Source organism: Anser cygnoides, chromosome 4 (assembly GCF_040182565.1).
Source record: "Anser cygnoides isolate HZ-2024a breed goose chromosome 4, Taihu_goose_T2T_genome, whole genome shotgun sequence".
Taxonomy (NCBI): domain Eukaryota; kingdom Metazoa; phylum Chordata; class Aves; order Anseriformes; family Anatidae; genus Anser; species Anser cygnoides.
In genome coordinates this window covers 15,916,319-15,928,763 of record NC_089876.1, presented here as the reverse complement: position 1 = coordinate 15,928,763, position 12,445 = coordinate 15,916,319, and the positions used below count along the sequence as shown (strand labels likewise).

The 12,445-nt window shown below is 39.5% G+C and overlaps 1 protein-coding gene across 1 annotated transcript; it reads left to right on the top strand.

The window, feature by feature from the left end:
* Window positions 1–9,023: 9,023 nt before the first annotated feature.
* On the top strand, window positions 9,024–12,065 carry FGFBP1 (fibroblast growth factor binding protein 1). The gene is made up of 2 exons (XM_013177331.3): window positions 9,024–9,181; window positions 10,396–12,065. The coding sequence occupies exon 2, from the start codon at window positions 10,421–10,423 to the stop codon at window positions 11,135–11,137; it is 717 nt and encodes a 238-aa protein (XP_013032785.3). The 5' UTR covers window positions 9,024–9,181; window positions 10,396–10,420; the 3' UTR covers window positions 11,138–12,065.
* Window positions 12,066–12,445: the final 380 nt, after the last annotated feature.

Below are 12,445 nucleotides of genomic sequence, written 5' to 3'. Positions count from 1 at the left end.
AATTTCATCAAATATAGTAATCTAAATCAACAAAGGAGTTGTCACAACTGTGACTGTATCTTATCACTGTCTCTGCTGATGTAACTGTGGTGGTTTAGAGGCGTGGAGCCAGGGCACTATCAGCACAGCTTTGCCATCATATTTTTAGTGAGGAGAAGTTCTGCACGTGGACTGAACTCTCTGTCAATTCCTTTCCAGCTGAAATCCACTGAAATCAAAAATTGTGTTATGTATTTGCAGGATTGAAGTCTCTGTGGTGGGTTGACCCAACCAGCAACTAAGCACCTACCGCTACCAGTTTACTCTCCTCTCCACAGTGGGATGGGGAGAGAAATGGAGGAGCAAAAGGAAGTAAAATTTGAGGGGCTAGACAAGCACACTTTAGTCAAGGAAAGAAGAAAAGAAAACCATCAAGTAATGCAAAGACATTCACTCTCTACCTCTTTTATAGCATAGGATGACAGTATGCGGTATGGAATATCAGTGGGTCAGTTGGGGTCAGCTGCCCTGGCCGTGTCCTCTCCTGATTTCTTGTGCACCACCAGCCTCCTCGTGGTTGGGGGCAGAATGAGAAACAGATGAACGTTAATGCTGTGCAAGCGTCTACTCAGTAGTAGCTACAACTGGTGTGTTATCAGCCTTGCTGTGGTCACAGATCTAAAGCACAGCACCACATGGGCTGCTACAAAAAATTACTTCCATCCCAGACAGACCCAGCACAGTCTCAAACACCATGAAGTCCCTGGTTTCCATTCCTGCTTTCCTTTTCGTGGAACAATTTCCTAGTTCCTGTTTTCTGTTCCCCCACTATATTTAAAAGATGTACTTGAAATGAATGTTTATTCCTTATCAAGTGCTAGAAATGTCTTGTTGTACTTGGAACCAGTGCTAAAGACCACAAAATTACCAGGCACTGATAAGGGTTTATGCAATGTATTTTCTCAGTCAGAGTAAGTTCATCTATTATTCTCCCTCCACATACAAATAAACAAATCCTTTATTTCAACAAATATGTAAATAAAACTACTGATATTAATGAACTACAATGAAAGGGAGAAAACTATTCAATATTATTGTATATTGTAAATAATACTTTATATTATATATACATTTGTGTATATGCACACGTGTATTTACCGATACAGCTTACTTTATTCAGAGAACAGCTTAAAGCTTTATGGAAGGGATCTAGAGAGCAGCCAAAGCCCGGAGCTATCGCTGATAGCAAAAGTACGCTATTGAAAGCCCAGCTGTTCTGACCAGGGCTGTGTTAGAGAAAAACTGGGAAGGAAGTCCAAGTCACTTTGATTTCTCGAAGTGAGTGCTAGAAAAGATAATTGCTCCAGCTTGCTTGAAAACAAACAAACAAACAAACAAAAACCCACTGTCGATTGTATCAGTTCAGATCAGAGATGGTTTATAGAAGCCTAAAGACGACCTTGAAAAAGTGGTCAGCAGCTAGGAAAGACTGTCTTTCTAATGTATCATGTCCTGACTTGTACATACTCTAACGCCCTTCACGTTCATTCTGTATCATGCTGCAAGCACGCCGAGGCGCAGGTGAATTTCACTGCTGATCTGGTGAATATTTGAAATGTTCCAAACCACACTGTAGCCCTCACCTGATCTTGGTTCACTTCACCTGTGCAGGATCGATTAACAGCTTTGCTGCCTGCAAAGAAAGCAATTCAGTGGAGACTGCTGTGTATACCAGAGAAAAAAAAAAAAACTAAAACAAGTGCTTAATTCAAATGCCAAGAACTAAGAAAAAATGTTACTTTTACAAGTGGGTGGATTACAACTAGAAGAGGTTGACTCTCATTTCTAACCCGTGCCTTCCTTTAGCAATGCCACCAGCATTGCCATTGCCTTAGTGCAAAGGCTTTTTCTGGCCATTCAGTTGGATAATATTTTCCTGCAATACTTTAAAGAGAGATCAGGATTCATGACAGCTGAAAGAACTTTTTTGGTTGTTGGAATGTTAAATTCAGCGCTTATGGTAAGCAGAACTGCTCATAAAACAGTCCCTTGTGTCCCAATGAGACCTGTGTGATGAATTCATCTGAGTCCAGTTCTTCCTTCTTGTTGACGTGCATGGCTCACCATTACCCTGAGTAGACTCCAGTCTGCTGGCAGACAGTAATTTACAATGGCATCTTTTTATTATTTTACTCATTTTATGGTTCTTAAGAGAATACTCCTTTGTCTGATTGTATCTCTGAAGCTGTTTTGGTCAGACAGAAAGGCTCTTGCATTGCTCTAAGCTATAAAAATCTTACTAGACAAAAGTTCACATGGCAAGCAGACAATAGTTGTTTTCCCTGGCTGCCAAGACAGCTTGAGTGTGCCCTGAATATGGTGAACCAATGCTAACAAATCAAGCAGCCAGCTCACTCAAATAAAACCACAGAGAATTGTATGATTGTGCCTAGAGAATCCTTAGCCATGATTGAGATAATGGAAGTGTTAACTTCCATTAGAGCCAAAATTAAACAAAAGTATGTAAAATTCAGTGTTTGAGGTTAAGTTCTTTCTGACTTTGGGAAAATCAGTATGAAGAACACCTTTCTATATAATATCCCTCCATTTTATATGATAATTTTTCTATTTTTTCTTTATCTAGTATAGCCTTTGTATTCTTTTAAAACTTTCTGTTGTTGTAGTAAAGGACATTTAAATTCTCTGATTATCTCAGATTAAGAGAGAGCAGCCTAAGAACTCCAGGATCTGAAACTATCTAATGCTATCTCTTCTTTGGTGACCCTGTAGCATTATCAGATGCAAATAAGCAGGGATCTGCTTATTTGGGGATATGTTTTTCACTAACCCTTGTATAGTAGCAATAATCTTTATTAAAGAGTACTTAACAAATGCGTAGATGAGAGTAGTTATGTTAGCTAGTAATGGCAATTATTTATATCTTTTTTTTTTGTCTTTGAGTTGTTTCAAAATGAAGGCAAACTTTCTTGAAGTTTGGTTCAACATGCTTTCACAGTAAAATAAGGGAGAGCAAGCATCTCAGCTTTTACTATCCTTGTTTGAATTTGGGCAGCCTCCTCCTGCTAAAAAAAAAAAAAGGTGAATCCCATTTGGCAGCAAACCATTCCATCCCCGGTGTGCATGTGGTCCCCAGAATTTTCTTCCATGTTATCTAATGAAACACCACAAATTTCCTCATCATCTCAAAAGCACATTCCTAACAGCCATGCTCCATCCTTGGCTTCGCTTTCCTCAGGTTCATCCAAACCATTTATATTTTTTCAAAACAGCTACCCTAACCTAAGAAATAAAGTGATTCTTTCTGGATATGAAAACAACCTGACCCTTCTCTCACCTCGCTTGAGTAATTGGTGACCAGCACTGGTGGCCAGGGGTGATCTGGGAGCCCATGAGGGCCAGGCTGAAGAGAACCTGCACCTTGGCAGTAATGAATTTCAGCATATTTTAATCAAAATCTTGCCAAGATAATGCGGCAAGTAAACAAAGACTAACCCTGTTTAAAATGGCAATGGGAACCTTCGCGTGAATGTATGCTGTGCTGTTTTGCTGTAAAAGAACTTTGCCTTTAGTGTTGCAAGGTGCTCTGCTTTTATTGTCTTATAATTATTATACAACTCTCATACAGTTTCTGCTGTTCTGTCAGCAACTTAAAGCTAACATTTGTTTGAATCACCTAGTTTTTGTTTATTCCTTATTTGGGTTTTATGATATTAGTTTTCACCAGGATGCTCTTCTTCCGATTAAGTTTTTAGTTTGGGCCAGTGTGTGAAATAATTGGACACTGTTATAGTTGCAACAAAGAGTGAATCTAAGCCTTTTTATATAGTTATTTTACTAATATGAATTTAACTCTAGGTGAGAAGTGGCTGAAAATTATTGTTAGCTGATGAGTTTTTTTCTGCTCCCTTTCAAATAGTTATGCCTCCATATGAACAGATCTCAAAGCACTGAAGCTGCCACTGTGTTTGTGATGAACTAGCATCTTCCAGAGGTGTGCCAACAGGCTGAGGATTATTCTGACCTGTTGGGCGTGGACGGTGAGATGCAAAAAGTCTGGCATTGATGCCACTGCCTACGTGACAACTTTCTTGCTGCTATGTAAAGGGACTTCAGTGTTTAGGGCTGCTGTCTTCCCGTCTTTTGTAGATACTACATTCACAGAATGAAAAAGGGAGTAAAGTTATACCTGATTTTTTTTTTTTTTTTAGCTGGGAATGGAAGTGAGGAACCGGAGAGCAACCCAACCATCACGCTAAATGGGATATTGCACTTGGAGGTATGGGTATGATTGTCATGTTTGTTAACATACTGAGTCTTTCAGCAGATATTTTCAGCCCCTACAGGCTGTGAATTATTAAACGTCATTAATAAACCGTACAGGAATAGACTAGTCTGTTTTAATTATAGTAAGAATTGCATGTTCATAACGTGTGTGCCTATACACTGAAAGTGTCTGATTGACATGCATTGATGGTGTTCCTTTACTCAAAGGGAAAACCTTGAATGCTAGTCACATAAAAAATAAAATTAAATAATAATAAAATAATAATTAAAAGGAAAAAAAACAACACTGAAAGCTTACTGCGCCTTACCATCATCCACATGGTCAGGCTGGTAATTTTTAAAAGAACTGTACCCTGTAGAGTGCTTCATGTCATTCTTTCTTCAGGTCATGCAGCAAAAATATATTCACTTCTAGTGTATATTTAAAAGCATGAAGTGAGGTTTATAATACACATGCCTGATCCCATCCTTTTAACAAAGTTTGCGACGTACTGCAGAGAACTGCTGTGGGGCACATTGTGCCAGGTGACACAGTTTTCAAGGAAGCCTGTGCGCTAAAAGGAAAGTTGTGACAAAAGGATTGATCCTTCAGATGTCCCTTGAGCACCATTAAAATAAATTATTCCTTTTATATCCTTGGAACATTACCTGGTGCCGTGAGTCACTCTCCATCACCAGAATTGCTTGAATGCCACAGAACCGTACTCACAGGCATTAATTTGAAGTGTAAGCAACTGTTCCCTTGCTGAATCTATTTTAATTCATTCTGCCTGAGCATTTGCATGGAGAACGACATCCTCGTACCTACATGTGTGACTGGCAAATAGCTAATATTCTGTATTAGGTATATGTAATACGTCTAAATATATGTAATATGTGTAGCTGTATTTGCACGTGGTCAAGGGAATTCATCGACTGTTTACCGTTTGTAAGCAACCTTTTATTCTGTGGGGAAAAGTGTCTCTGTATGAGCAGTAGCCTCACAATGTTACACAAATGATACCACAAGCAAATTGCACTTTGCAATTAATGCACCAGTGCAAATAACAAATGGTTTAAGCAATAACAATTTCTTATGTAAGACGTGTATTTATTTGTGGATAATACATGAGCAGCGTTAGGACTAAATAGAAAATACTGTGCGTCTTCCAAGCCTATGAATCACAATCAGGAATACAGATAAAACCTCCTCTTTGCTTGAACAGCAGAAAGACACCAGCTAGATTTAATCCTATCAGTTCTAATGAAAATAAAATGCTGATTAACTGCCCCGAGTTTTAGTCAAAAAGGCAGCAGGGATACAAGTGGTTTAAGATTCTTCAATATAAAACTCACATTGGGATTTCGGCATTCACATTTGTAGTTTTCAGTTACTGCTTTTATTTCCTAATATTGCCAAATGTTTTATGTGCCTGTCTTTTGATTTTAATAAGTAAACAGGTACCCATAAATCTGATCTTGGCAAATTAGCTGTTCAGATTTGCCATATGTTGCATGGATCGAGCAGTTTTTCAGTTATTAGTCTGCACCGTTTGTTCCGTGGCAGAACTGTGCTTGCAGTTTACAAGCAAACAGCATTTCAGCTCAGCAGAGGGCAAGACGAAGGCATACTTTAAAATGTGCATGAATGAAAGAAAAAAAAAAACTTTTGATGAAAATCATGTTACAAACAAGTTCTGTAGCAGGTTTTTTTATTGTTGTTGTTGACAGTTAGGTGCTGATTAAGCGTAATTAATTAGGAAATGAAAATCCTACTTTAATTTTGTGTACTTTCTTTTCCTGATGAAAGCTGAGGAAATCAAATATTCTGATCACCTGAAAGTGGTGATGAGGCAGCTCCCAGGAGGATAACTGGGGCGAAGTGTGAATAGATACTACATGGTCAGGTAAGTTAAAGCAACCATAAAACATCAGTCCATGCCTAATTTAAAAAGTAAAGAGCGATATTCTGGGGACATATCAATGAAACTGGAGGGTATCCAGGCCAGCCTCCATAGAATGAGGCTACATTTCATGCACCACAATAAGTAAATCTTTTACTGGGATTTTGAAATCATCTAAGCAGGTTAGGCAAGAGGTCCATCTGGCCAGAACAGATCATCTCAAAGATGTAATCGCCCGTATCAACAAGCACTTGGCTGCGGAATTCTCTGAAGACATTTCTACATTCTGGAGACAGGAGGAGCAAACGTGTCCAGAACGCCATGACCTCAGGAAGGGAATATTAAAGCAGCAGAAAGGCAAATCTGCCTCTGCCCAGCCTTTTCTCTCCCCGTCTTCCCTATTATTTATGAAGCAGGAAGACTACCTTGATACGTCCCATCAACAATGGGTCAGCTAACAGGGATTGACAATTCGGCTAGGCAAAAACTGTCAAAATAGGCAGTTCTCAAAGTGATGAGTGGTGGAGGGCTTCAGTATTTTCATTGTGATTAGTTTCTCCAGTAAACTATTTTATGAATATCAGAAAAAAAAAAAATATTGTAACTTCATCTACAAGCATCATATTTCCTTTCTAGGTAAGGAACATCTGGTGGACAGGCATCTCCTGATAGACATCTCAAAGAAAACCTGTAGCAGAGCCAGAGTAGGAAAGCATAATTCCTTATTATAAGCCTTGTGCTTGGTCCCAGTGCCTGTGCTTCCTTACATACTTCTTTGTAACCTTCTTCTCCTCTGTCTATAGAAGTTGTTTAGCCAAAGTAGATCCAGACAACGTCTTTAGATACATCCTAATTATTCCATTGCTCTTAAGGACAAAGGTGGGCAATATCTTTGGAAGAAACGGAAAGAGTATTTCCAGTCTAGATTACATTTTGGTTCCAGGTTTGGATTTCCAGGTTCTCTTGAAGGGAGAAAGAGAAATGAAGGAAGGAGAGGCTGGAGGCAGAGATTAGAAACAAAGAAACTAGAAAGAAGTTAAAAACTGAGGCCATATCTGTCTTGTCAGATCATTCAAAGAAATGGATTTGCTGATAAGGGCGTAGAGATTGCACGCTTCAGAGATTAATGCTTTATTGGTTTGTTGTGTGGTTTTATTTTTGGTGATATGCCCAAACCAACTCCCGAATCTGTCACCCAAAAATCAATTTATAGTATGCTTACACAAGGCAATGGAGCATGATAAAGACATACCTGAATGAGTGCCAGAACCTGAGGTAGTGTATGTAGCCACTTTGGCTTGACACTGTCCCCAGGTAATTAGCCCTGATGAGAGGCTCATTAGTTTGGGCACATGGCCACACTAATGCAGCTGTACTGTTTGATGACCCAAGCTAAAGCCTGCAGACACCACTGTGCATGCTGTGTGGTGTCAGTTTGGGATTCCTGAGCAGGACAGTCCAACCCTGTCTTCTCTCCTACGTTATCTTTGTTCTCTGATTCCCATCCAATCTGGCTCGCTGTTAAACATCTTCTGATCCCTGAGTCACCCCTGCCCCTATTCATTAGCCCTTGGCAGTGCTAATCACAAATCTTCCACATTTAGTGGAGTTTGCAAATAGTTTCATACCAACTCATGCCAGTCAAAGGTGCACAAGGCAGGCCCAGTGCCTCAACTTGATGAGAAGCATCCCAGCGAGCTGAACATATACAGAGGGCTCAGCAGATAGTTGTGGCACAAAGGTATTCAAGTATTCACCCTTAGTATTTCAAATATATGAATCCTCTTCCCCACTTTTCTGTCACTCACACATTGCAGAACTACTAATTTTCTTCCTTTTTTTGGCTTCTGATTTTTTTTTTAATTTTTTTTTACAGAATATGAACAGTCTCCTCATCACCTGCCCAGCCCAGACAATGCATTCCCTATAGCTTAGTCCCTTTGTCTCTTTCCATTTGTACCCTACGGGAGAGTTGAAGAGGAAGACTTGCTTGTCTTACACCAGTTTCTACTTTCACCTCTTCTGGCACCCCCTTTTAGTCCTGGAACTATTTCCACAGCACACCTAACAAATGTCATACTTACTTTTCCCCAGTAAAACCTGAAGCATCCTAGCTATAAAGGCACTAGCTACTCTACCCATTCTTTAAGGGAAGCCAGTTCCCAGCTCTGAATGCATATTTATAGGCATTTGTATATTTGCCTGATGTTTGCTTTTTCGCTGTCATATTCATTTTCAAATTAATATATTAGACATGATCCAGTAATGAAATTTCATCGATAACCCATTTCTTTACATACAGAAATGCTGGCAGAGAGAGAAGGGTGAGGATCAGTGCTGTGCAGTTGGTCCCGGCTCTCGGACCCCGTAACAGTCACTGCGGGAGCCTGAATCAGTTTCTGAACTTTATGCTTATGACCATCTCACTATGATGAACGCTGTCCTTAATGCAGAATAGTTACTTATTTTAAAATGTTCCCCAATACGTTGTGTGTGTGTGACAGTAGGTAATGAAATGTTCTAAAAGCCACTTCAAAGTGCTTTGTGGAATGATTTTCATTTTGCAAAGACTCACTGAACACTGCTACCCAAATTCTGCTAAGCACAGTGGAAGGGCAACTTGTTGAGGGTATTGCAGGATACATCTCTCAATGCCTGGGAAAAGCTTTTTTAGAGAAGCTCATGATCTAATAAAGTTCTTATCATTGTGCATGAAAAGGGAAGGACTTGGCTAAAGTAACATCTAATTTACGCAAACACACCTTGTCACCCCACCATAGCTGATTTTTGTGTGTGCTGAGAATGAGAACTGGCATTTTTCCAAGGAGGTGTGTCAGAGGTAAAGGAACAAGGCACTGAAGTATCCTATTGTGTTGTAATAGTCTTGCTGGAGACCTGAAGGTGTGTCTCTGCCTTTATAAATACCACACTGCTTTTACAAGTAGCTCCAATCCTTCTGAGAGAGACAGGTTGCATCTTGAGTTATATTCGGATAGCTCCACGTCCTGTGCAAGGTATGTCTTTTTGTTATCTTGCTTTTGCTATGTTCCACTTGAAACAGAAAGATATTGTCGTGTCAATATTTATATTAATCTTATTAGCTGCCATATTTCCAATAGAACTGTAAATACCATATTTTATACAGTGAAAATCTCTGTATGTAGAATATAGCATGAACCAAGTCAGGTAGGAACTATGCAAAAACGGGAGCTGCTCCTATACTGCTGCCTATGTGTTCTAGATTAATACACATATGTAACTAAAGATATTTGCAGAGTTGAATGTTAAAATAGGTTCCTTCTAACATGCCTGCACAAGGATTTCTGCTTTCTAACATTGTTACAGAAATGTCTATGATGGAAACATCTGAACAGTACATTTAGAGATCTAATCCACTAAATGTGGCATTTAAACCCTCTCCTATTATGGTATGCTCTGCCAGAGCTTTGATCCTGACAGCAGCTTCATAAAGAGAAACACCTACAGAAATAAATATACTCTGTGCATGGTAGCTTTAGACACAGCCAAGTACACTGCAGGTGCTTTCAAAAGTAAAAAGTAATTCTGTTTGTTTAATAGTCAAGGCAGTAAAGAACGCAGCTGTAGTTGCTTCTTTGGTGTATGAAAAAGCTACTTTTTTCTTTTTCAATAAAAAACGTAAATGCTGGCATAATTAGTGAATTAAGTTAATTTGCAGGATGCCTAGGAAATAATTATGCTCAACTTAAAACACATGGTTTCCTTTCTATTTGGCACATTTTTGAAGAAAAGCCAGAGGTTGGAGTCAAAATCGTTTATGTGACATTCACAAAATGGGAGATCATGGGCACAACAGCTGCTTTATATGGTATAACTTAAGATCTGAGACTGACAAGTCCCCTGGTCAGATTTGTTCTGTGTCTGCAGGAGGGAGTTTAATCAGGGTACCTCAGTCACTGGGTAGGGGCATGTCCTGGGAAAGAGTCTCTTCTGTTCCACTCTGCTTAGGTAATCAAGTAATTGGATCAGAAGGACATACTCCACAGCCAGCTATGTTTCTCAAGAAAAATATATAATTGTTCTAGAAACCAAGCATTAGCACATGAAGGACAGAGGATCTTGCCAGTAACATCATTTTCATAGGTATCAAGGAGCCGTGCAATAGCAGGTCTGAAATACTGCATCTGTCACACGGAGTCCAGTATGAAGCGAAAATATTTTAATACATGTATGTTTTTCTATTTTGAAGGCAGATAACAAGCAAGACAGAAACCATGAGAATCAAAAACTTTGGACTTCTTTGTGTGTTGATTCTGGTCTCCCAGATGCTACTAACCAGCTGTGAAAGACAGAAGGAAAGAAAAAAAGGAAGACAAGGCATAGAAAACAGTGGAAAAAAACAAACTGAATCAAACCAAGAGAAAGAAAAAGGGCGGAAGCCAAAAGGAGGAAAAGCATCTCCTAAAGGCAAATTTAAAACCAAAGAAAATGCTGAGTGCACCTGGGTAGTGACCAGCGTGGATGCTGCTACCATGCGAGTCGAGTGCACGAACGGCGACAGCAAGTTCTGGTGCGAGTTCTCTGGGGACCCTTCCACCTGTCCGCACTACGCAGCAAACCAGAAATCCTACTGGAAGCAGGTCTCCCGATCCTTAAAGAAGCAGAAGCAGATCTGTCAGGACCCCAGAAGCATCCTCAAATCCAAAGTGTGCAGGAAAGGCCCACAGAGTGCTCACCTCAAACTGACAAGCTCAAGCCTCCTGGCGTCAGTGGGTCCTGCGAAAGGGGATGCAACCCACCACAAAAAAGAAGTGGCACAGGTCCCAGCCGCTGCCTCTGAGCCTGGAAAACAGCTAGAGCACAGCTCCCAAGACTGTGTTGAAGACGTCGATTACATTGATCAGAAGAAGGTGGCTGAGGAATACTGTCCAGAAAGTCTGCTTTCCTTCTGCAACTTTTTTATAACAATGGTGCAAGACAAAAAATGCTGAGGACGTGTTTGCAAATCCCCGTGTCATGAAATTCTTGTCTCAGCTAAGCTACTGCAAACTCGTCCACATCTTACTCTTATGTTATATAGTGTATATAAGAAAAAAAAGTCATATAGCTGTATATTTATATATTTTTCTGATTTTGTTTTTACACAGCAGACTACACTTGGCATAGTTGAAGATGTATAGACTTTATTTGCACACAGATTTCTACACAAGTGTTATCACTAGATGTTACGTACTCTGCACTGAGGTGTCTCAATAGTCTCTTTGCCCCTTTTTGAGCTGTGCTAGCCAAAGGGATGAATTCAGTGCTATGCACTTGTTTATGTACTATATACTTTTAACCTAAAATTATTAAGTAAAATAAACTTCAAAATGTATTCAAAATATTCTCTCACTCTCTGTATTTAACTAGATTTTTCCGTAAATGCTAAGCTTTTATGAAAGACTGACCATTCACAGGATCTAAGGAGTCTTGCCTATAAAGCACTTTTAAAAAAGCTTCTGCAGCGTTGCAGAATTCAGCTTTCTCAGCCAGAGCATGCAACATTTTAATCTGAGGGAAATACATCATCATCACTTTTTCATCAATGTGATAATGACGGGCTGCAAGATTTCCAGATTTTCATAGTTTTACAAAGCTTCAGCTTTCCAGTCTCATCAAAGGATGTCAGAAAACTTTGCAAACTTCAATCCTCTCATTTCTCCTGTACTATGAAGCACATTTTACTCTTTTTAGGGTAGATAAACTGAGACACAGAGATAAAATGGCTTGTTCAAGCTTGTATGTATGTCCAGGACTGGACTCCTTCCTCAAGCAGCTAAAGCGCTTATGCTCAGTGCTGCCTGTGCTTTCTTTTGAAGTTCCATTGTCTGTTCTCTTTATGTACAGCCAACACCAATAAATACTTTTCCATGTGTTAGACTTCATCTGTATTAAAAAGAAAAAAAATAATCCAAACTCTGTAAGTAAGAATAGAGATTTTAGAAAATAATGACAACTGATCCTTAGTAATATTTGAAACTTCAGCTGGAAGAAACGTGATATGCAGGTTTTTATATGTTTAATATGCCTCACTTTTCCAGTGGCACTGGGCTAGGAAGGATGGTCTTCTGCCACAGTGATGCACCTGAAGAAACGTGAGCTTTCATGAAATACAATTTCCCTGATCATTTCTAGCAAATTGAAATAGTATTTCTGTCTCTTGAGAAAATATGGCCAGTTCCCTGCTGCAATTACCTCACTGCTGCCTCCTGGATTCACCTCAACCTTTTAAAGAATATTTGTATGATGGGTAGTCATGA

What these genes read in the sequence shown, in the direction of transcription:
- FGFBP1 (XM_013177331.3), top strand. Translation starts at nt 10,421, where the DNA reads ATGAGAATCAAAAACTTTGGACTTCTTTGTGTGTTGATTCTGGTCTCC.